Source organism: Rhinoderma darwinii, chromosome 5, assembly GCF_050947455.1.
Source record: "Rhinoderma darwinii isolate aRhiDar2 chromosome 5, aRhiDar2.hap1, whole genome shotgun sequence".
In the NCBI taxonomy this organism is placed as follows: domain Eukaryota; kingdom Metazoa; phylum Chordata; class Amphibia; order Anura; family Rhinodermatidae; genus Rhinoderma; species Rhinoderma darwinii.
In genome coordinates this window covers 22,891,420-22,916,044 of record NC_134691.1, presented here as the reverse complement: position 1 = coordinate 22,916,044, position 24,625 = coordinate 22,891,420, and the positions used below count along the sequence as shown (strand labels likewise).

The following is a 24,625-nucleotide window of genomic DNA, read 5'->3' as shown; positions in this document are numbered from 1 at the left end:
GGGGCTGTGTGGCATCACCTACAGGGGGCTGTGGATTTCCGCAATACATTGCCACCCGAAAAACCACACCACAATTTGGTGCGGTTTTTCGGACGGAATTCTCTGCAGGTTCCAGGGTGGATAAGCTGTGTAGTTTTATGCAGCGTATCCACCTAGTGTGTTCCTACGCTAAGGCCGGGTTCCAAATAAGCATAAACACTGTGAAATTTCGTACATAACTATGATGCTAGGAGCCCGGCTCCCTGCACTGTGTTCGGTCCGGGACTTGCGGCCAAAATACGTTCCGTCCATTACGGACGTAATGTGCTCGTGTAAATCCAGCCTTAAACTTATGACCAAATGGCTTTCCAAAGTGGATGTTAGTCATCTTGTCAAAGAAGAAGAGAAAAGTATAATATAATAAAAAATATTTTCAACCTTTAGCTACAGATGAGGATCAACTCAGAGGCCAGCTGACTTGGATTGAGTCATCACACACTTTTCCAGCATTAATCTGAGCTTGGCTAATTTCTTAATTAAGTGTTAATTAGGAAAACATTGGAATCATTGCTTAGCATTTGTCCTTGAAAATCTGACGGCAGATCATCTTGGTTGTGACTGTAAGGGTATGTGCACACGGCAGCGTCCGATACCACTGAAATTATGGAGCTGTTTTCAGGAGAAAACAGCTCCGTAATTTCAGACGTAATTGATCGTCCTCCCATTTTGCGAGGCATCTTTGACGGCCATAATTTAGAGCTGTTCTTCTTTGAATTCAATGAAAAACTGCTCAAATTACGTCCAAAGAAGTGTCCTGCATATAATGTATATAAGTGTCCCGCATATAATGTATATAAGTGTCCCGCATATAATGTATATAAGTGTCCCGCATATAATGTATATAAGTGTCTTGCATATAATGTATATAAGTGTCCTGCATATAATGTATATAAGTGTCCTGCATATAATGTATATAAGTGTCCCGCATATAATGTATATAAGTGCCCTGCATATAATGTATAGAAGTGTCCCGCATATAATGTGTATAAGTGTCCCGCATATAATGTATATAAGTGTCCCGCATATAATGTATATAAGGGTCCCGCATATAATGTATATAAGTTTCCCGCATATAATGTATATAAGTGTCCCGCATATAATGTATATAAGTGTCCCGCATATAATGTATATAAGTGTCCCGCATATAATGTATAGAAGTGCCCCGCATATAATGTATATAAGTGTCCCGCATATAATGTATATAAGTGTCCCGCATATAATGTATATAAGTGTCCCGCATATAATGTATATAAGTGTCCTGCATATAATGTATATAAGTGTCTTGCATATAATGTATATAAGTGTCCCGCATATAATGTATATAAGTGTCCCGCATATAATGTATATAAGTGTCCTGCATATAATGTATATAAGTGTCCTGCATATAATGTATATAAGTGTCCCGCATATAATGTATATAAGTGTCCTGCATATAATGTATATAAGTGTCCCGCATATAATGTATATACGTGTCCCGCATATAATGTATATAAGTGTCCTGCATATAATGTATATAAGTGTCTTGCATATAATGTATATAAGTGTCCCGCATATAATGTATATAAGTGTCCCGCATATAATGTATATAAGTGTCCTGCATATAATGTATATAAGTGTCCCGCATATAATGTATATAAGTGTCCCGCATATAATGTATATAAGTGTCCTGCATATAATGTATATAAGTGTCCCGCATATAATGTATATAAGTGTCCCGCATATAATGTATATAAGTGTCCCGCATATAATGTATATAAGTGTCCTGCATATAATGTATATAAGTGTCCCGCATATAATGTATATAAGTGCCCTGCATATAATGTATAGAAGTGTCCCGCATATAATGTATATAAGTGTCCCGCATATAATGTATATAAGTGTCCCACATATAATGTATATAAGGGTCCCGCATATAATGTATATAAGTTTCCCGCATATAATGTATATAAGTGTCCCGCATATAATGTATATAAGTGTCCCGCATATAATGTATAGAAGTGCCCCGCATATAATGTATATAAGTGTCCCGCATATAATGTATATAAGTGTCCCGCATATAATGTATATAAGTGTCCCGCATATAATGTATATAAGTGTCCCGCATATAATGTATATAAGTGTCCCGCATATAATGTATATAAGTGTCCCGCATATAATGTATATAAGTGTCCCGCATATAATGTATATAAGTGTCCTGCATATAATGTATATAAGTGCCCTGCATATAATGTATATAAGTGTCCTGCATATAATGTATATAAGTGTCCCGCATATAATGTATATAAGTGTCCTGCATATAATGTATATAAGTGGCCTGCATATAATGTATATAAGTGTCCTGCATATAATGTATATAAGTATCCTGCATATAATGTATATAAGTGTCCCGCATATAATGTATATAAGTGTCCTGCATATAATGTATATAAGTGTCCCGCATATAATGTATATGTGTCCTGCATATAATGTATATAAGTGTCCTGCATATAATGTATATAAGTGTCCCGCATATAATGTATAGAAGTGTCCTGCATATAATGTATATAAGTGTCCTGCATATAATGTATATAAGTGTCCCGCATATAATGTATATAAGTGTCCTGCATATAATGTATATAAGTGTCCCGCATATAATGTATATAAGTGTCCTGCACTTCTTTGACGAGGCAGTCATTTTACGCGTCGTCGTTTGACAGCTGTCAAACGACGACACGTAAATGACAGGTCGTCGGCACAGTACGTTGGCAAACCCATTCAAATGAATGGGCAGATGTTTGCCGACGTATTGTAGCCCTATTTTCAGACATAAAACGAGGCATAATACGCCTCGTTTACGCCTGAAAATAGGTCGTGTGAACCCAGCCTAAAACTGAGGACGCTGGTGAAATACAGAGGTAAGTCTATTAAAGGAGTTGTCCAACACCTCTCTCCCGCCCGATCTGACAACAGATGTGGCGAGACGATGCTACACGCCGGGGAGGCAACCGTCCAACAAGTATTGTACATATGTCCTCTTCTGATTAGTAGAACACGTGCACACGTGCGAATACATAGATAATGACTGTATATCGATTCCTACTCAGCACTTACTTTTCATCAGGTGCAAATGGAATTGCGTTTGCTCTCATTATTGGCATTCTGTAAGTCTCTGTTCACATCTGTGTTATAACCGAAGCCACAATGCTGCACACCACGATGCATGACGATGGACCCCATTGACTTAGATGCATCATCCACTTCTCTTCGTTACCACCCAGCTTCTGGCAGTGCACAGACACAGCGTGTTCTCGAGAGATCACGCTGTGACGTCACTTCCTGCCCCAGGTCCTGCATCGTGTCGGACGAGCGAGGACACATCGGCACCAGGCGACAGAGGCTACATCGACTTACCTGCAAACGCCGATGCTGCTGCAGAATCAACTGTAGCCTCTGTCGCCTGGTGCCGATGTGTCCTCGCTCGTCCGACACGATGCAGGACCTGGGGCAGGAAGTGACGTCACAGCGTGATCTCTCGAGAACACGCTGTGTCTGTGCACTGCCAGAAGCTGGGTGGTAACGAAGAGAAGTGGATGATGCTGATTCGTCAGCATCATACACTTCTAGTCACAACGCCCAGCTAGTAAAACAAGTAAAAACGCCCAGATGTAACACACACAATACACGCCCAGTTGGACATAACTTTAAACACGCCCAGTTGTACTTAAGAAAGGCTCATTTGCATAAATATAAAAATGCTCATAACTTGGCCAAAAATGCTCGTTTTTGGAAAAAACAAACGTTACTCTTATCTACATTGCAGCGCCGATCTGCTGCAATACGAGATAGGGGTTTGAAAATCTGGTGACAGAGCCTCTTTAATGACCAGCTACATTTTTCCGTTTTTACCTCTCTGCATTTCAGTAGCCATAACTTCTTTATTTTTTCATTGGCGTGGCTGTATGAGGCCTTGTTTTATGTGGGAGAAATTGTATTCATTTTTTTCACAGTTTGGAGGTAGAAAAAAAATATTGTTACGGCGTGAATATAGGACAAAGCGATTCTCGGCATAGTTTTTCTTGTTTATTTTTTATCCCGTTCATGTTTCACGCTAAATAACCTATTTAATTAATTCTTCAGGTTATTACGGTCGTTTAGATACCTAATATAAGAAGGTATTTTGTTTTTATTTAGCGTAGGGTGTGGTGGATGGTCAATTTGCTTATATTCTCTATATTAAATTACATTATGAATTATCAAGCATGACGAATTATGAAGATATTTAGTCTCCATTTTCTAATGACTTTTCCTCTACATAGTTCTGCTTGAGTCTGCAAAAATATGTTATTAGGCCTCATGCACACGAACGTATTTTCTTCCTCCCGTAAATACTGGCGTAAATACAGGTCCTTGGTCACACGTATTCGACCCGTATTCCACCCGTATTTACGAACCTGTTTTCTCTGCAAAATTGCATTGCACTAATCGGCAGCCCCTTCTCTCTATCAGTGGTGGATAGAGAGAAGGGGCAGCCATTTCGGGCAGAGTTTCCACAGCGGAACGCAGAGATTGTAAGTAAAAGAAGTTCATACGTACCCCCGCCGTTTTCTTGGTGACGCGTCCCTCTTTTGACATCCAGTCCGACCTCCCTGGATGACGCGGCAGTCCATGTGACCGCTGCAGCCTGTGATTGGCTGCAGCAGTCACATGGGATGAAACGTCATCCCGGGAGGCCGGACTGGAGGAAGAAGCAGGTAAGTTAACTTTTAATACTATTAACTCCAGCGGTAGTCACTGTCCCGGGTGCTGAAAGAGATACTGCCGATCAGTTAACTCTTTCAGCTCCCTGGACAGTGATTATCCCCTGATGTCGCCTAGCAACTCTCCCGTAATTCCGGGTGCACACACATAGCCACCCGTAATTACGGGAGCCTTATAGACTTCTATGGGCCAGCGGCCAGCCAGTACCGTAATTACGGCCTGAAATAGGACATGTTCTATATTTTTCAATGGCCCGGGCACCTTCCCGTAAGCATACGGGGAGGTACCCGTGGCCAATAGAAGTCCATGGGCCCGTAATTATGGGCGTTTATACGTTCGTGTGCATGAGGCCTTATTGTGTATTATTCTTATGTCCTTCAAATGGCTGTCTGGCTGAACACCCAGACATAAAGTGCAACTATTTCTCTTAATCTTATGTATTCCCTCTATGGGAAAGAACCGCTAACACCACTCTATTGTATGCCTGCCTCCAGGTGCAATTCTGATGTCAGCATTTTAATGAAGAATTATAATAATGCATTTGAAATATTCTCATGTTATGTTATTGGCAGAATAAGAGTTATTCTCACATTGGCTCTGATTGGTGAACCTCAAGCCTAAAACCCTTTTGAATGATAGTATTGTAGTTGAGTTTGGGAATAAACCTCAGAGGAGAATTTTGAGCATACGAGCATTGTCTGTGTGTTTTACTTTTTTTTAAACTTTTTTATTTATTTATTTTTTTGTTACTTTTTTTTAAAATCCCATTCACCACTTCCTGACCAGGAGCTTTACCCCCCTTCCTGACCAGGCCCATTTTTAAGTTTTAGCCATGTGCCAATTTAAAAGCAAATTGTTGTTCTATTATTTTTCCAACCTATATGTATTTGGTCTTGTTTTTCTCAGAACATATTGGGCTTCCATATTGTGTAAAAAAAAAATAGATATATTTAACTTTTTTTTAAAAAATATGGAAAAAATTCCAAAGCTGGTTCGCTGACACCATATGACCATTACAGATGTTGTGACGTTTCCAGTCCACAATATCTGATCAGTCAGGGTCCGACACCCGGCACCCCCGTCGATCGGCTATTTTGAAGGGGTCATAGTCCTTGTACGAGCGCTGCTTCCCCTCCATTTCCTTTACTGCTTACACTGTGAACCGCAGACTCACTTGTAGCGGCAGTTCACAGTTTTACCACCTTTTCCCATTCAAGTGTATACTGTAATACTGTGAACCGCCGCTACAAGTGTGTCCGTGATTCACAGTGTGAGCAGTAAAGGAAATGAAGGGGAAGCAACGATCATACGAGAATCGCGGTCCCTTCAAAACAGCTGATCGGCTGGGAGGCAGAAAAAGCGTTTTACGCCCGCAGTCCTCAATGGCCTCGGGCGAAAAACACGGAAAAAAAGTTCAGGCAGGTCAAATATATTTTAGAACCTAAATAATATAGGTCATCAGTTGTCAGAAGGTGGATAACTCCTTTAAATAGTAGTCAATACACAGATGCCATTATTTAAAGTGATTCTGAGTAACCCCATATAAAGTTCAGCTGTGCTATTAGGATTTTCCTGACATTTTCTTTGTTGCAGGTGACAGCAAAAGCCATGGTCCGTAAAGAGCTTACAACACATCAAATGGATCTGATTTTTGAAAGGCAACAGTCAGGAGAAAGATACCAAAGAATTTCCAAGGCATTAGATATACCATGGAATACAGTGAAGACGATCGTCGAGAAGTGGATTACATTTGGCACAACAGTGACATTACCAAGAAAATGACATCCCTCAAAACTTGTTGAAAAGACAAGACAAAAATTGGTCCGGGAGGCTACCAAGAGGCCTACAGCAACATTAAAGGCGCTGCAGGACTTTCTGGCAGGTACTGGTTGTGTAGTGCATGTGACAACAATCTCCCGTATTCTTCATATGTCTGGGCTGTCGGTTAAGACCGAAGCCTTTTCTAACAAAGAAAAACATCCAAGCCCAGCTATGTTTTGCAAAGACTTACAACAAGTCTGCCAAAAGCATGTGGGAAAATGTGTTATGGTCTGATGAGATCAAGGTTGAACTTTTTGGCCATAATTCCAAAAGGTATGTTTGGCGTAAAGCCAACACTGCACATCACCAAAAGAACACCATACCCACAGTAAAGCGTGGTGGAGGCAGCATTATGCTTTGGGCCTGTTTTTCCACTGCTGGAATTGGAGCTTTGGTCAAGGTGGAGGGAATTATGAACAGTTCCAAATATCAGTCAAGATTGGCACAAAACCTGCAGGCCTCTGCTAAAAAGCTGAAAATGAAGAGGACAACGTTGTTTCAGCACGACAACGACCCAAAGCATACCTTCAAATCAACAAAAGACTGAATGCTGTCATAAAGTCAAAGGGTAATTCAACAAAGTATTAGTTTAAGGGTGTGCATATTTATGCACCCACATTATTTTTGTTCTTTATTTTTCCACCCTAAAAGATTTCAGTTTGTTTTTCAATACAATTGTAGAGATTCTAGGTCACATTGAAGGTGGAAAAAGATCTGAAATGATCCATCTCGGGCTGATTTTGTAATATGACAAAAACCTGGCATTTTAACAGGGGGTGTGTAGACTTTTTATATACACTGTATATACATATGAAAGCAAAGATGGACATACCCTTAAACTCAATGGCTATTATGTGACTACCTGCTGTGGCTTGCAGTACTACAATAGCTAGAGGAGCACAAATTGTATACTTTTGACTATGCAACAGTGGGATCACGCTGCAGATGTTAAAAAAAGGGGTAAAAAAGAAGTATAACACAACTCTGTCAAATTGTGTCACCCGTGGTTTGGCTTCTGTTTAGAAGTTAATTAAAGTCTCTTTGAAGTACAATTTGAATAATCTCCAAGGCGTTCACAATCGGAGAAGATTTCAACATGTTGTTTCCCAGATTCTCTGTGTGTCAAATGCTTTCATCTTCCCATATGCCCAATCTCCCCGGTGCTAAATGAAAACATTGGTCTCGCCGATTTCACTCATCCTGTGTGGCACTGTTACTCTATAACAAGGGAGCTGTTTTTTTACAGTTAGCTCCGTGTATATAATAATAGGATTGCAAATTACTGTTTAATCACAAGTGAAAAACATTTCTTCATCATATAAAAAAGAATTGTGATAAAACTGCTAATTCAAACTAGACCCAACACAGCTCATAGGACTCTGCACTTGGCACTGACATGTGCATGGACCCATACGGCAGTGCATGGACTGCACTACGGCTCTGCTGTACCTGTAAGTATTCCCTGTGCTGGTGTGTGATGCCTCTGAGAGGTACAATATTCTCAATAATAGGGCATGTGATGGAACAATGAAAACATGGAGGCCCATAAAGGTACAGTATGGGCTTACAATATACTATGAAGACCGTATTCTGGATCTGTATCAGTGGCGTAACTACCGCTGTAGTAGCTGTAGCTGCTGCTACAGGACCCGTGGCAGGAGGGGGCCTGTGCCACCCGTTATGGCTGCTACAGCAGTTGCGACGCCACTACGGGGCCTGCTGCCCGGCCCCTAACATTTATCGGAGGGCACTGGTGCTAGCGACAGCCACATTCACTTGTATCTGCGTCCTATGGATGTAGATACAAATGAATATTATAAGCTGCAGGCCACGTTATGCCTGCTGGGAAGACTCCCTGGACAGGCCGGCGTGACGATTTCACCGCATCACTCTGGCCTGCGCATGTGTCCCGTCCGGAGCCTGTGCAGTACTCAGTCTGTCGTGGGAAGGGGGCAAGGTAAGTACAATATATTTTTTTGGGGGGGGGGGGGCTGTGTGAAACTATATACAAGGGGTGGAGCAGGGTGGCACTATACACAAGGGGAGGTAGCAGGGTGGCACTATATATTAGGGGGGATCAGGGTGGCATTATATACAAGGGGGTACAGGGTGGGACTATATACAAGGGGGGCAGGGTGGCACTATATACAAGGGACGAGCAGGGTGGCACTATATACAAGGAAGGGGAGCAGGGTGGAACTGTATACAAGGAGGGGGAGCAGGGCGGCACTATATACAAGGAGGGGGAGTAGGGTGGCACTATATATACACACAAGGGGGGAGCAGGGAGGCACTATATACAAGGGGGTCTGTGTAGCACCATACACAAGAGGGGGCTGTGTGACACTACTTAGGGGGGGGGTCTGTGTGGCACTATCTACTAGGGGGCTGTATGGCACTATTTACAAGGGGGAGGGCTGTGTGGTGCAATCTACAGGGGTCTGTGTGTAGCACTATCTACAGGGGGCTGTGTGGCACTACCTACAAGGGAGCGGGCTGTGTGTCAGTATATACAAGGGAGGGCTGTGTGGCACTATATACTAGGGGGACTGTGTGGCACTATACAGGGGGGCTGTGTGGCACTATACACAAGGGGGAGCTGTGTGGCACTATACATAAGGGGGAGCTGTGTGGCACTATACACAAGGGGCTGTGTGGCACTACTAAGGGGGGCTGTGTGGCACTACTAAGGGGGGGCTGTGTGGCACAATCTACTAGGGGGCTGTATGGCACTATTTACAAGGGGGAGGGCTGTGGCGCTATCTACAGGGGGCTGTGTGTGGCGCAATCTACAGGGGTCTGTGTGTGGCATTATCTACTAAGGGGGGCTGTGTGACACTATATACAGGGGGAGCTGTATGGCGCGATCTACAGCAGGGGGGCTTTATTGCGATATCTACAGGAGGGTCTGTATGGCACTATTTACACGGGGAGGTGGGGGGCTCTATCTACAATTGGGGTGTGACTTTCTACAGGGGGGCTGTATAGCTATGTCTACAGGGGGGCTGTATGGCACAATCTTCAGGGGGCACCATCTATAAGGGGGCTGCGTGTGGCACCTAGGCAGGAGGTCAAGTCAAAAGTTTGCTATGGGGCCCAGTCTTTCCTAGTTATGCCCCTGATCTGTATGATACGGATCCCGAATATAGGCATGTGTATAGGCATTATTGTGACAAATGGGGCAGAACTCTCCTGTAACTGGAGTAGCAGTTAAAAGAACAAAACATATGACATAATTAAAGAGGTTGTCCAGTCATAAGAAATTGATTGCCTATTCTTGGGATAGGCCATCAACATCTGATCGGTGGAAGTCCAACTCCCGTAACCCCTGCCAATCAGCTGTTGTAAAGGGGCTTCGGTGCTGCTTCCCCTTCATTACTGTCACTGCTCGTACTGTGAATAGCCAACACACTTGTAGCGGTGGTTCACAGTATTACAGCCTTCCCCCATTCACTTCAATGGAGGAAGGCTGTAATACTGTGAACCTCCGCTAAAACTGTGTCGGCGATTCACAGTACGAGCAGATAAGGAATGTAAGGGAAGTAGAGCTCATACGGCTAGGAGTCGGAACCCCACAAATCAGATATTATTGGCTATCCTGAGGATAGGCCATCAATTTCTAATGGCTGGGAAACCCTTTTAAAAGGGATGTCCAGTCCCTAAAAATGTATGGCCTATCCTTAGGCTAGGCCATCAATATCTGATCAGTTAGGGTCCCACTGCCGGGACCCCCGCCGATTAGCTGTTTTGAAGGTGCCACAGCGCTCGTATGAGCGCTGCTTCTCCTTCATTCTAGTCACTGCTCACACTGTGAATCGCCGACAAACTTGTAGCGGTGGTTCATAGTATTACAGCCTTTTTCTATTCACTTCAATGGTAGAAGGTTGTATGAATGGAAGTTTCCAAGCAAGCTGGTACCCACAATGGAGATGGCAAAATGTGCCTCCCCCATTATACTGAATGTCTGGGAAATTACTGACAACTGGTAACTCTGGTTCCTACCTGATATTCCTGGTGGTTTGGGATGTTGTAGGGGTTAATGGAGGTAGTTTAGGATCCTATAATTTAGGTATATTTAATCGAAATAGTTTCAGAATTCTTTATGGAGGTCAGAGATATTTTTTTCTGATACAAAGATCAAAATCCCTTGCTTTCATGTAAACAGTCAAAGAGTTCCACGATAAAATTATGTCTGCATGCAGCCACCACTAGGGGGAGCTCACTTCATAGGGATTTATACAGCTCAGATTGAACTCTATAATTAATCTATATGCAGTGAGCGCCCCCTAGTGGCAGCAGACAGCATTTTATCATTTAAATCAGATTCTGATGAATGGCTCAGCAGGGGGTGTCCAGGTTCACTCATATAGCCAATGAGTAGCCAAAGATGGAGCATCAATTGAAATCTTTAGATGGGACTAGTTAAAGTAATAATGTGGTTAAAGTAAAACTGTTCTGCCCATATGGTTTTAAAAGGAAGTCGCCCCAGCAAACAAGCTGAGGCTAATCACAATCTGCAAAATCATCCACAGCACGGCCATGGCACCTGTTGATGCAGGAATTTACCTTAATTTGAATAGTGACTTTTTTTAGATCGTCATCTTGATCCGTTGTGAGGTCATCGTCATAGAAAAGGGACAGCGGGGCGCAGCTGCTATACATGTAGTTCCCAAAATTGGATTTATTCTTTTTGCTGAGGTTTTCTTCTATCTGTAGCAGCATAGTTGCCTGTTGCATGACCGCATTTGCTGTTGCATTATCGTAGACCCTACAACAGAAGATAAAACTCAATATTTTTTCATTATATGGACTGATGCTGAGAAAATGGGGTCAGGTAAACAAAGATCAGGATTATCCATACAGTACCTTTGAAATGTATCAGCAAGCAGCGCTATGAGCAAGATACAGAGGATGGAGGAGACACCTAGGAATGTTCCACATAGTATATAGGCCATGACGGGATCTACAGCGTACATGTCTCCGAAATTATAGTCATCAACCAGCGTGATACGGAATATGGTGAACAACATCTGAGGTACAGTGGCCATGTTGCTTACTAGACCTGTGTACACAAATATTGCTTGTTATTATGTAATAAAAAAATAGTGTCCATTTAAGATTATTGAAGATGGCTTATTGCTTATAATTGGTGTTGGAGAACTTTTGGTTGTTATTTTTTTTGCAAGTTTGCAATCTCAGTAAAGAGATTTTGCTCCAAAAAAGGGTGCAAATCATCAATCAATTTGGCACACTTTTATTACTCTTAGCCACACCCTTTGTTCTAGCCACTTTTCAAACAGTTTAGTGAGGCGTAAAAAGTGTCTAAAATACATAATAAATTTGACACAATTTGCTTAATACATCTTCCCCACCGTTCAATGCATGGCAGACTGTGCTTATCTCTACATGCCAGTCACTGACCAACTAAAAAGGGTTTTCTGGTTCTATGTATGTAAATGTATAATGCTACTTTCTAATATGGTTGGTATTTTAATTCCTCACAGATTCAAAAATGTCTGCTTGTTGTAAGTGAATGGATACATTCCTTGTTTACATTTATACCAGGTTCTGATGTGTCAGATTTTTTTGGGGGGTTTTCTGCACTGAAAATCTGCTACAATATGTGAATGAGTTTTTTCAAAACTGCTTGTTCACACATCTCAGTTTGCCATATTTGTTTTTTTTATTTTTGCTAAAGAGACAGTTCTAGGACAGAAAAAAAACAAAACAGCTTCTGTCAGCTCTCCTGTGTGGTGTGGTGTGGTATAGAGGATCTGTCAGCTCTCCTGTGTAGTGTAGTATAGAGGATCTGTCAGCTCTCCTATGTGGTGTAGTATAGAGGATCTGACATCTCTCCTGTGTGGTGTAGTATAGAGGATCTGTTAGTTCTCCTGTGTGGTGTAGTATAGAGGAGCGGTCAGCTCTCCTGTGTGGTGTAGTATAGAGAAGCGGTCAGCTCTCTTGTGTGGTGTAGTATAGAGGAGCTATCAGCTCTCCTGTGTGGTGTAGTATAGAGGATCTGTCAGTTCTTCTGAGTGGTGTAGTATAGAGGGTCTGTCAGCTCTCCTGTGTGGTGTAGTATAGAGGAGCTGTCAGTTCTCCTGTGTGGTGTAGTATAGAGGAGATGTCAGCTCTCCTGTATGGTGTAGTGTAGAGGATCTGTCAGCTCTCCTGTGTGGTATAGTATAGAGGATCTGTCAGCTCTCCTGTGTGCTGTAGTATAGAGGAGCTGTCAGCTCTCCTGTGTGGTGTAGTATAGAGGAGCTGTCAGCTCTCCTGTGTGGTGTAGTATAGAGGAGCTATCAGCTCTCCTGTGTGGTGTGGTGTAGTATAGAGGATCTGTCAGCTCTCCTGTGTGGTGTAGTATAGAGGATCTGACAGCTCTCCTGTGTGGTGTAGTATAGAGGATCTGTCAGCTCTCCTGTGTGGTGTAGTATAGAAGATCTGTCAGCTTTCCTGTGTGGTGTAGTATAGAGGATCTGTCAGCTCTCCTGTGTAGTATAGAGGATCTGTCAGCTCTCCCGTGTGGTGTAGTATAGAGGATCTGTCAACTCTCCTGTGTGATGTAGTATAGAGGATCTGTCAGCTCTCCTGTGTAGTATAGAGGATCTGTCAGCTCTCCTGTGTGGTGTAGTATAGAGGATCTGTCAGCTCTCCTGTGTGGTGTAGTATAGAGGATCTGTCAGCTCTCCTGTATAGTATAGAGGATCTGTCAGCTCTCCTGTGTGGTGTAGTATAGAGGATCTGTCAGCTCTCCTGTGTGGTGTAGTATAGAGGATCTGTCAGCTCTCCTGTGTAATATAGAGGATCTGTCAGCTCTCCTGTGTGGTGTAGTATAGAGGATCTGTCAGCTCTCCTGTGTGATGTAGTATAGAGGAGATGTCAGCTCTCCTGTATGGTGTAGTGTAGAGGAGATATCCGCTCTCCTGTGTGGTGTAGTATGGAGGATCTGTCAGCTCTCTTGTGTGGTGTAGTAAAGAGGTGCGGTCAGCTCTCCTGTGTGGTGTAGTGTAGAGGAGATATCAGCTCTCCTGTGTGGTATATTATAGAGGATTTATCAGCACTCCTGTGTGGTGTGGTATAGAGTAGCTGTCAGCTCTGTATGGTGTAGTATAGAAGATCTGTCAGCTCTCCTGTGTGGTGTAGTATAGAGGATCTGTCAGCTCTCCTGTGTGGTGTAGTATAGAGGATCTGTCAGCTCTCCTGTGTAGTGTAGTATAGAGGATCTGTCAGCTCTCCTATGTGGTGTAGTATAGAGGATCTGACATCTTTCCTGTGTGGTGTAGTATAGAGGATCTGTCAGCTCTCCTGTGTGGTGTAGTATAGAGGATCTGTTAGTTCTCCTGTGTGGTGTAGTATAGAGGAGCGGTTAGCTCTCCTGTGTGGTGTAGTATAGAGGATCTGTCAGCTCTCTTGTGTGGTGTAGTATAGAGGATCTGTGTGGTGTAGTATAGAGGATCTGTCAGTTCTTCTGTGTGGTGTAGTATAGAGGGTCTGTCAGCTCTCCTGTGTGGTGTAGTATAGAGGAGCTGTCAGTTCTCCTGTGTGGTGTAGTATAGAGGAGCTATCAGCTCTCCTGTGTGGTGTAGTATAGAGGATCTGTCAGCTCTCCTGTGTAGTATAGAGGATCTGTCAGCTCTCCTGTGTGGTGTAGTATAGAGGATCTGTCAGCTCTCCTGTGTGATGTAGTATAGAGGAGATGTCAGCTCTCCTGTATGGTGTAGTGTAGAGGAGATATCCGCTCTCCTGTGTGGTGTAGTATGGAGGATCTGTCAGCTCTCTTGTGTGGTGTGGTATAGAGGATCTATCAGCACTCCTGTGTGGTGTAGTAAAGAGGTGCGGTCAGCTCTCCTGTATGGTGTAGTGTAGAGGAGATATCAGCTCTCCTGTGTGGTATATTATAGAGGATTTATCAGCACTCCTGTGTGGTGTGGTATAGAGTAGCTGTCAGCTCTGTGTGGTGTAGTATAGAAGATCTGTCAGCTCTCCTGTGTGGTGTAGTATAGAGGATCTGTCAGCTCTCCTGTGTGGTGTAGTATAGAGGATCTGTCAGCTCTCCTGTGTGGTGTAGTATAGAGGATCTGTCAGCTCTCCTGTGTGGTGTAGTGAAGAGGATGTGTCAGATCTCCTGTGTGGTGTAGTATAGAGGCTCTGTCAGTTCTCCTGTGTGGTGTAGTATAGAGGATCTGTCAGCTTTCCTGTGTGGTGTAGTATAGAGGATCTGTCAGCTCTCCTGTGTGGTGTAGTGAAGATGATGTGTCAGATCTCCTGTGTGGTGTAGTATAGAGGATCTGTCAGCTCTCCTGTGTGGTGTAGTGAAGATGATGTGTCAGATCTCCTGTGTGGTGTAGTATAGAGGATCTGTCAGCTCTCCTGTGTAGTGTAGTATAGAGGATCTGTCAGCTCTCCTATGTGGTGTAGTATAGAGGATCTGACATCTCTCCTGTGTGGTGTAGTATAGAGGAACTGTCAGCTCTCCTGTGTGGTGTAGTATAGAGGATCTGTTACTTCTCCTGTGTGGTGTAGTATAGAGGAGCGGTCAGCTCTCCTGTGTGGTGTAGTATAGAGGAGCGGTCAGCTCTCTTGTGTGGTGTAGTATAGAGGAGCTATCAGCTCTCCTGTGTGGTGTAGTATAGAGGATCTGTCAGTTCTTCTGAGTGGTGTAGTATAGAGGGTCTGTCAGCTCTCCTGTGTGGTGTAGTATAGAGGAGCTGTCAGTTCTCCTGTGTGGTGTAGTATAGAGGAGATGTCAGCTCTCCTGTATGGTGTAGTGTAGAGGATCTGTCAGCTCTCCTGTGTGGTATAGTATAGAGGATCTGTCAGCTCTCCTGTGTGGTGTAGTATAGAGGAGCTGTCAGCTCTCCTGTGTGGTGTAGTATAGAGGAGCTGTCAGCTCTCCTGTGTGGTGTAGTATAGAGGAGCTGTCAGCTCTCCTGTGTGGTGTAGTATAGAGGAGCTATCAGCTCTCCTGTGTGGTGTAGTATAGAGGATCTGTCAGCTCTTCTGTGTGGTGTAGTATAGAGGATCTGACAGCTCTCCTGTGTGGTGTAGTATAGAGGATCTGTCAGCTCTCCTGTGTGGTGTAGTATAGAAGATCTGTCAGCTTTCCTGTGTGGTGTAGTATAGAGGATCTGTCAGCTCTCCTGTGTAGTATAGAGGATCTGTCAGCTCTCCCGTGTAGTATAGAGGATCTGTCAACTCTCCTGTGTGATGTAGTATAGAGGATCTGTCAGCTCTCCTGTGTAGTATAGAGGATCTGTCAGCTCTCCTGTGTGGTGTAGTATAGAGGATCTGTCAGCTCTCCTGTGTAGTATAGAGGATCTGTCAGCTCTCCTGTGTGGTGTAGTATAGAGGATCTGTCAGCTCTCCTGTGTGGTGTAGTATAGAGGATCTGTCAGCTCTCCTGTGTAGTATAGAGGATCTGTCAGCTCTCCTGTGTGGTGTAGTATAGAGGAGATGTCAGCTCTCCTGTATGGTGTAGTGTAGAGGAGATATCCGCTCTCCTGTGTGTTGTAGTATGGAGGATCTGTCAGCTCTCTTGTGTGGTGTAGTAAAGAGGTGCGGTCAGCTCTCCTGTATGGTGTAGTGTAGAGGAGATATCAGCTCTCCTGTGTGGTATATTATAGAGGATTTATCAGCACTCCTGTGTGGTGTGGTATAGAGTAGCTGTGAGCTCTGTATGGTGTAGTATAGAAGATCTGTCAGCTCTCCTGTGTGGTGTAGTATAGAGGATCTGTCAGCTCTCCTGTGTGGTGTAGTATAGAGGATCTGTCAGCTCTCCTGTGTAGTGTAGTATAGAGGATCTGTCAGCTCTCCTATGTGGTGTAGTATAGAGGATCTGACATCTTTCCTGTGTGGTGTAGTATAGAGGATCTGTCAGCTCTCCTGTGTGGTGTAGTATAGAGGATCTGTTAGTTCTCCTGTGTGGTGTAGTATAGAGGATCTGTCAGCTCTCTTGTGTGGTGTAGTATAGAGGAGCTATCAGCTCTCCTGTGTGGTGTAGTATAGAGGATCTGTCAGTTCTTCTGTGTGGTGTAGTATAGAGGGTCTGTCAGCTCTCCTGTGTGGTGTAGTATAGAGGAGCTGTCAGTTCTCCTGTGTGGTGTAGTATAGAGGAGCTATCAGCTCTCCTGTGTGGTGTAGTATTGATGATCTGTCAGCTCTCCTGTGTAGTATAGAGGATCTGTCAGCTCTCCTGTGTGGTGTAGTATAGAGGATCTGTCAGCTCTCCTGTGTGATGTAGTATAGAGGAGATGTCAGCTCTCCTGTATGGTGTAGTGTAGAGGAGATATTCGCTCTCCTGTGTGGTGTAGTATAGAGGATCTGTAAGTTCTCCTGTGTGGTGTAGTATAGAGGATCTGTTAGTTCTCCTGTGTGGTGTAGTATAGAGGATCTGTTAGTTCTCCTGTGTGGTGTAGTATGGAGGATCTGTCAGCTCTCTTGTGTGGTGTGGTATAGAGGATCTATCAGCACTCCTGTGTGGTGTAGTAAAGAGGTGCGGTCAGCTCTCCTGTATGGTGTAGTGTAGAGGATCTGTTAGTTCTCCTGTGTGGTGTAGTATAGAGGATCTGTCAGCTCTCCTGTGTAGTGTAGTATAGAGGATCTGTCAGCTCTCCTATGTGGTGTAGTATAGAGGATCTGACATCTTTCCTGTGTGGTGTAGTATAGAGGATCTGTCAGCTCTCCTGTGTGGTGTAGTATAGAGGATCTGTTAGTTCTCCTGTGTGGTGTAGTATAGAGGAGCGGTTAGCTCTCCTGTGTGGTGTAGTATAGAGGATCTGTCAGCTCTCTTGTGTGGTGTAGTATAGAGGATCTGTGTGGTGTAGTATAGAGGATCTGTCAGTTCTTCTGTGTGGTGTAGTATAGAGGGTCTGTCAGCTCTCCTGTGTGGTGTAGTATAGAGGAGCTGTCAGTTCTCCTGTGTGGTGTAGTATAGAGGAGCTATCAGCTCTCCTGTGTGGTGTAGTATAGAGGATCTGTCAGCTCTCCTGTGTAGTATAGAGGATCTGTCAGCTCTCCTGTGTGGTGTAGTATAGAGGATCTGTCAGCTCTCCTGTGTGATGTAGTATAGAGGAGATGTCAGCTCTCCTGTATGGTGTAGTGTAGAGGAGATATCCGCTCTCCTGTGTGGTGTGGTATAGAGGATCTATCAGCACTCCTGTGTGGTGTAGTAAAGAGGTGCGGTCAGCTCTCCTGTATGGTGTAGTGTAGAGGAGATATCAGCTCTCCTGTGTGGTATATTATAGAGGATTTATCAGCACTCCTGTGTGGTGTGGTATAGAGTAGCTGTCAGCTCTGTGTGGTGTAGTATAGAAGATCTGTCAGCTCTCCTGTGTGGTGTAGTATAGAGGATCTGTCAGCTCTCCTGTGTGGTGTAGTATAGAGGATCTGTCAGCTCTCCTGTGTGGTGTAGTATAGAGGATCTGTCAGCTCTCCTGTGTGGTGTAGTGAAGAGGATGTGTCAGATCTCCTGTGTGGTGTAGTATAGAGGCTCTGTCAGTTCTCCTGTGTGGTGTAGTATAGAGGATCTGTCAGCTTTCCTGTGTGGTGTAGTATAGAGGATCTGTCAGCTCTCCTGTGTGGTGTAGTGAAGATGATGTGTCAGATCTCCTGTGTGGTGTAGTATAGAGGATCTGTCAGCTCTCCTGTGTGGTGTAGTGAAGATGATGTGTCAGATCTCCTGTGTGGTGTAGTATAGAGGATCTGTCAGCTCTCCTGTGTAGTGTAGTATAGAGGATCTGTCAGCTCTCCTATGTGGTGTAGTATAGAGGATCTGACATCTCTCCTGTGTGGTGTAGTATAGAGGAACTGTCAGCTCTCCTGTGTGGTGTAGTATAGAGGATCTGTTACTTCTCCTGTGTGGTGTAGTATAGAGGAGCGGTCAGCTCTCTTGTGTGGTGTAGTATAGAGGAGCTATCAGCTCTCCTGTGTGGTGTAGTATAGAGGATCTGTCAGTTCTTCTGAGTGGTGTAGTATAGAGGGTCTGTCAGCTCTCCTGTGTGGTGTAGTATAGAGGAGCTGTCAGTTCTCCTGTGTGGTGTAGTATAGAGGAGATGTCAGCTCTCCTGTATGGTGTAGTGTAGAGGATCTGTCAGCTCTCCTGTGTGGTATAGTATAGAGGATCTGTCAGCTCTCCTGTGTGGTGTAGTATAGAGGAGCTGTCAGCTCTCCTGTGTGGTGTAGTATAGAGGAGCTGTCAGCTCTCCTGTGTGGTGTAGTATAGAGGAGCTGTCAGCTCTCCTGTGTGGTGTAGTATAGAGGAGCTATCAGCTCTCCTGTGTGGTGTAGTATAGAGGATCTGTCAGCTCTTCTGTGTGGTGTAGTATAGAGGATCTGACAGCTCTCCTGTGTGGTGTAGTATAGAGGATCTGTCAGCTCTCCTGTGTGGTGTAGTATAGAAGATCTGTCAGCTTTCCTGTGTGGTGTAGTATAGAGGATCTGTCAGCTCTCCTGTGTAGTATAGAGGATCTGTCAGCTCTCCCGTGTAGTATAGAGGATCTGTCAACTCTCCTGTGTGATGTAGTATAGAGGATCTGTCAGCTCTCCTGTGTAGTATAGAGGATCTGTCAGCTCTCCTGTGTGGTGTAGTATAGAGGATCTGTCAGCTCTCCTGTGTAGTATAGAGGATCTGTCAGCTCTCCTGTGTGGTGTAGTATAGAGGATCTGTCAGCTCTCCTGTGTGGTGTAGTATAGAGGATCTGTCAGCTCTCCTGTGTAGTATAGAGGATCTGTCAGCTCTCCTGTGTGGTGTAGTATAGAGGATCTGTCAGCTCTCCTGTGTGATGTAGTATAGAGGAGATGTCAGCTCTCCTGTATGGTGTAGTGTAGAGGAGATATCAGCTCTCCTGTGTGGTATATTATAGAGGATTTATCAGCACTCCTGTGTGGTGTGGTATAGAGTAGCTGTGAGCTCTGTATGGTGTAGTATAGAAGATCTGTCAGCTCTCCTGTGTGGTGTAGTATAGAGGATCTGTCAGCTCTCCTGTGTGGTGTAGTATAGAGGATCTGTCAGCTCTCCTGTGTAGTGTAGTATAGAGGATCTGTCAGCTCTCCTATGTGGTGTAGTATAGAGGATCTGACATCTTTCCTGTGTGGTGTAGTATAGAGGATCTGTCAGCTCTCCTGTGTGGTGTAGTATAGAGGATCTGTTAGTTCTCCTGTGTGGTGTAGTATAGAGGATCTGTCAGCTCTCTTGTGTGGTGTAGTATAGAGGAGCTATCAGCTCTCCTGTGTGGTGTAGTATAGAGGATCTGTCAGTTCTTCTGTGTGGTGTAGTATAGAGGGTCTGTCAGCTCTCCTGTGTGGTGTAGTATAGAGGAGCTGTCAGTTCTCCTGTGTGGTGTAGTATAGAGGAGCTATCAGCTCTCCTGTGTGGTGTAGTATTGATGATCTGTCAGCTCTCCTGTGTAGTATAGAGGATCTGTCAGCTCTCCTGTGTGGTGTAGTATAGAGGATCTGTCAGCTCTCCTGTGTGATGTAGTATAGAGGAGATGTCAGCTCTCCTGTATGGTGTAGTGTAGAGGAGATATCCGCTCTCCTGTGTGGTGTAGTATAGAGGATCTGTAAGTTCTCCTGTGTGGTGTAGTATAGAGGATCTGTTAGTTCTCCTGTGTGGTGTAGTATAGAGGATCTGTTAGTTCTCCTGTGTGGTGTAGTATGGAGGATCTGTCAGCTCTCTTGTGTGGTGTGGTATAGAGGATCTATCAGCACTCCTGTGTGGTGTAGTAAAGAGGTGCGGTCAGCTCTCCTGTATGGTGTAGTGTAGAGGAGATATCAGCTCTCCTGTGTGGTATATTATAGAGGATTTATCAGCACTCCTGTGTGGTGTGGTATAGAGTAGCTGTCAGCACTGTGTGGTGTAGTATAGAAGATCTGTCAGCTCTCCTGTGTGGTGTAGTATAGAGGATCTGTCAGCTCTCCTGTGTGGTGTAGTATAGAGGATCTGTCAGCTCTCCTGTGTGGTGTAGTATAGAGGATCTGTCAGCTCTCCTGTGTGGTGTAGTGAAGAGGATGTGTCAGATCTCCTGTGTGGTGTAGTATAGAGGCTCTGTCAGTTCTCCTGTGTGGTGTAGTATAGAGGATCTGTCAGCTTTCCTGTGTGGTGTAGTATAGAGGATCTGTCAGCTCTCCTGTGTGGTGTAGTGAAGATGATGTGTCAGATCTCCTGTGTGGTGTAGTATAGAGGATCTTCAGCTCTCCTGTGTGGTGTAGTATAGAGGATCTGTCATCTCTCCTGTGTGGTGTAGTATAGAGGATCTGTCAGCTCTACTGTGTGGTGTGGTGTAGTATAGAGAGGAGTCAGCTCTCCTGTGTGGTGTGGTGTGGTGTGGTGTAGTATAGAGGATATGTCAGCTCTCTTGTGTGGTGTAGTATAGAGGATCTGTCAGTTCTCCTGTGTGGTGTAGTGTACAGAAGATATCAGCTATCCTGTGTGGTGTAGTATAGGGGATCTGTCAGCTCTCCTGTGTGGTGTGGTATAGAGTAGCTGTCAGTTCTCCTGTGTGGTGTAGTATAGAGGATCTGTCAGCACTCCTGTGTGGTGTGGTATAGAGGATCTTCAGCTCTCCTGTGTGGTGTAGTATAGAGGATCTGTCAGCTCTCCTGTGTGGTGTAGTATAGAGGGTCTGTCAGCTCTCCTGTGTGGTGTAGTATAGAGGATCTGTCAGCTCTCCTGTGTGGTTTAGTAAAGAGGATCTTGTCAGCTCTCCTGTGTGGTGTAGTATAAAGGATCTGTCAGCTCTCCTGTGTGGTGTAGTATAGAGGATCTGTCAGTTCTCCTGTGTGGTGTAGTATAGAGGATCTGTCAGCTCTCCTGTGTGGTGTAGTATAGAGGATCTGTAAGTTCTCCTGTGTGGTGTAGTATAGAGGATCTGTTAGTTCTCCTGTGTGGTGTAGTATAGAGGATCTGTTAGTTCTCCTGTGTGGTGTAGTATAGAGGATCTGTCAGCTCTCCTGCGTGGTGTAGTATAGAGGACATGTCAGCTCTCCTGTGTGGTGTAGTATAGAGGACATGTCAGCTCTCCTGTGTGGTGTAGTATAGAGGATCTGTTAGTTCTCCTGTGTGGTGTAGTATAGAGGATCTGTTAGTTCTCCTGTGTGGTGTAGTATAGAGGATCTGTTATTTCTCCTGTGTGGTGTAGTATAGAGGATCTGTCAGCTCTCCTGTGTGCTGTAGTATAGCGTATCTGTCAGTTCTCCTGTGTGGTGTAGTATAGAGGATCTGTCAGTTCTCCTGTGTGGTGTAGTATAGAGGATCTGTTAGTTCTCCTGTGTGCTGTAGTATAGAGGATCTGTCAGCTCTCCTGTGTGGTGTAGTATAGCGGATTTGTCAGTTCTCCTGTGTGGTGTAGTATAGAGGATCTGTTAGTTCTCCTGTGTGGTGTAGTATAGAGGATCTGTTAGTTCTCCTGTGTGGTGTAGTATAGAGGATCTGTCAGTTCTCCTGCGTGGTGTAGTATAGAGGACATGTCAGCTCTCCTGCGTGGTGTAGTATAAAGGACGTGTCAGCTCTCCTGTGTGGTGTAGTATAGAGGATCTGTTAGTTCTCCTGTGTGGTGTAGTATAGGGGATCTGTCAGCTCTCCTGTGTGGTGTGGTATAGAGGAGCTGCCAGTTCTCCTGTGTGGTGTAGTATAAAGAATATGTCAGCTCTCCTGTGTGGTGTAGTATAGAGGATCTGTCAGTTCTCCTGTGTGGTGTAGTATAGAGGATCTGTCAGTTCTCCTGTGTGGTGTAGTATAGAGGATCTGTCAGTTCTCCTGTGTGGTGTAGTATAGGGGATCTGTCAGCTCTCCTGTGTGGTGTGGTATAGAGGATCTGTCAGCTCTCCTGTGTGGTGTAGTATAGAGGAGCTGCCAGTTCTCCTGTGTGGTGTAGTATAGAGGATCTGTCAGCTCTCCTGTGTGGTGTAGTGAAGATGATGTGTCAGATCTCCTGTGTGGTGTAGTATAGAGGATCTTCAGCTCTCCTGTGTGGTGTAGTATAGAGGATCTGTCATCTCTCCTGTGTGGTGTAGTATAGAGGATCTGTCAGCTCTGTGTGGTGTGGTGTAGTATAGAGAGGAGTCAGCTCTCCTGTGTGGTGTGGTGTGGTGTGGTGTGGTGTGGTGTAGTATAGAGGATATGTCAGCTCTCTTGTGTGGTGTAGTATAGAGGATCTGTCAGTTCTCCTGTGTGGTGTAGTGTACAGAAGATATCAGCTATCCTGTGTGGTGTAGTATAGGGGATCTGTCAGCTCTCCTGTGTGGTGTGGTATAGAGTAGCTGTCAGTTCTCCTGTGTGGTGTAGTATAGAGGATCTGTCAGCACTCCTGTGCGGTGTGGTATAGAGGATCTTCAGCTCTCCTGTGTGGTGTAGTATAGAGGATCTGTCAGCTCTCCTGTGTGGTGTAGTATAGAGGGTCTGTCAGCTCTCCTGTGTGGTGTAGTATAGAGGATCTGTCAGCTCTCCTGTGTGGTTTAGTAAAGAGGATCTTGTCAGCTCTCCTGTGTGGTGTAGTATAAAGGATCTGTCAGCTCTCCTGTGTGGTGTAGTATAGAGGATCTGTCAGTTCTCCTGTGTGGTGTAGTATAGAGGATCTGTCAGCTCTCCTGTGTGGTGTAGTATAGAGGATCTGTAAGTTCTCCGGTGTGGTGTAGTATAGAGGATCTGTTAGTTCTCCTGTGTGGTGTAGTATAGAGGATCTGTTAGTTCTCCTGTGTGGTGTAGTATAGAGGATCTGTCAGCTCTCCTGCGTGGTGTAGTATAGAGGACATGTCAGCTCTCCTGTGTGGTGTAGTATAGAGGACATGTCAGCTCTCCTGTGTGGTGTAGTATAGAGGATCTGTTAGTTCTCATGTGTGGTGTAGTATAGAGGATCTGTTAGTTCTCCTGTGTGGTGTAGTATAGAGGATCTGTTAGTTCTCCTGTGTGGTGTAGTATAGAGGATCTGTCAGCTCTCCTGTGTGCTGTAGTATAGCGTATCTGTCAGTTCTCCTGTGTGGTGTAGTATAGAGGATCTGTCAGTTCTCCTGTGTGGTGTAGTATAGAGGATCTGTTAGTTCTCCTGTGTGCTGTAGTATAGAGGATCTGTCAGCTCTCCTGTGTGGTGTAGTATAGCGGATTTGTCAGTTCTCCTGTGTGGTGTAGTATAGAGGATCTGTTAGTTCTCCTGTGTGGTGTAGTATAGAGGATCTGTTAGTTCTCCTGTGTGGTGTAGTATAGAGGAGCTGTCAGCACCCCTGTGTGGTGTAGTATAGAGGAGCTGTCAGCTCTCCTGTGTGGTGTAGTATAGAGGATCTGTTAGTTCTCCTGTGTGGTGTAGTATAGAGGATCTGTCAGTTCTCCTGTGTGGTGTAGTATAGAGGATCTGTTAGTTCTCCTGTGTGGTGTAGTATAGAGGAGCTGCCAGTTCTCCTGTGTGGTGTAGTATAGAGGATCTGTTAGTTCTCCTGTGTGGTGTAGTATAGAGGATCTGTCAGCTCTCTTGTGTGGTGTAGTATAGAGGATCTGTCAGTTCTCCTGTGTGGTGTAGTATAGAGGAGCTGCCAGTTCTCCTGTGTGGTGTAGTATAGAGGATCTGTTAGTTCTCCTGTGTGGTGTAGTACAGAGGACCTCACAACTTTCCTGTGTGGTGTAGTAGACAGGACCAGTGAGCTCTCCTAATATGTCTGTTTTAGTAAATACTTGCATTCCCTAAAAAATAAGCATATTTTCTTAAAACTATGGGGAATACACAAATTTTCCTATACAGGAGAGCTGCCAGATACTTTTATGATGTTTTCACTTTTAGCACTATTGGTGCATTTTGGCTGCTGTCACAATTTATCCTTTCAGTTTGGTACCGAATTTGCCATGTTCTCCCTCCCCCATTGAATTGAAGGGGTAAAAACTGTGCCATCAAAAAAGTACATGTGAAATCCATGATTGCAGAGCATTTTAGCTATTATTTGACCGAATAAATTATTATTTACACATTATGCAGCCACCATTACATCTGATCTGTAGCTGGATATTTTCCATCTAATTATCTTATTTGGATGGAATGTAATA

At 44.4% G+C, this 24,625-nt stretch overlaps 1 protein-coding gene across 5 annotated transcripts in view; it reads right to left on the bottom strand.

Moving 5' to 3' along the window:
• Positions 1-24,625, bottom strand: part of LOC142651276 (uncharacterized) — a 290,189-nt gene that overhangs the window by 43,038 nt on the left and 222,526 nt on the right. For all 5 annotated transcript variants that reach the window (XM_075825742.1, XM_075825741.1, XM_075825743.1 and 2 more), the window contains 2 exons: positions 11,464-11,659; positions 11,164-11,365 (listed from right to left, as the gene is read on the bottom strand). In XM_075825742.1, the coding sequence (XP_075681857.1) occupies positions 11,164-11,365; positions 11,464-11,659 (398 nt within the window). The remainder of the gene's footprint in view (positions 1-11,163; positions 11,366-11,463; positions 11,660-24,625) is intronic.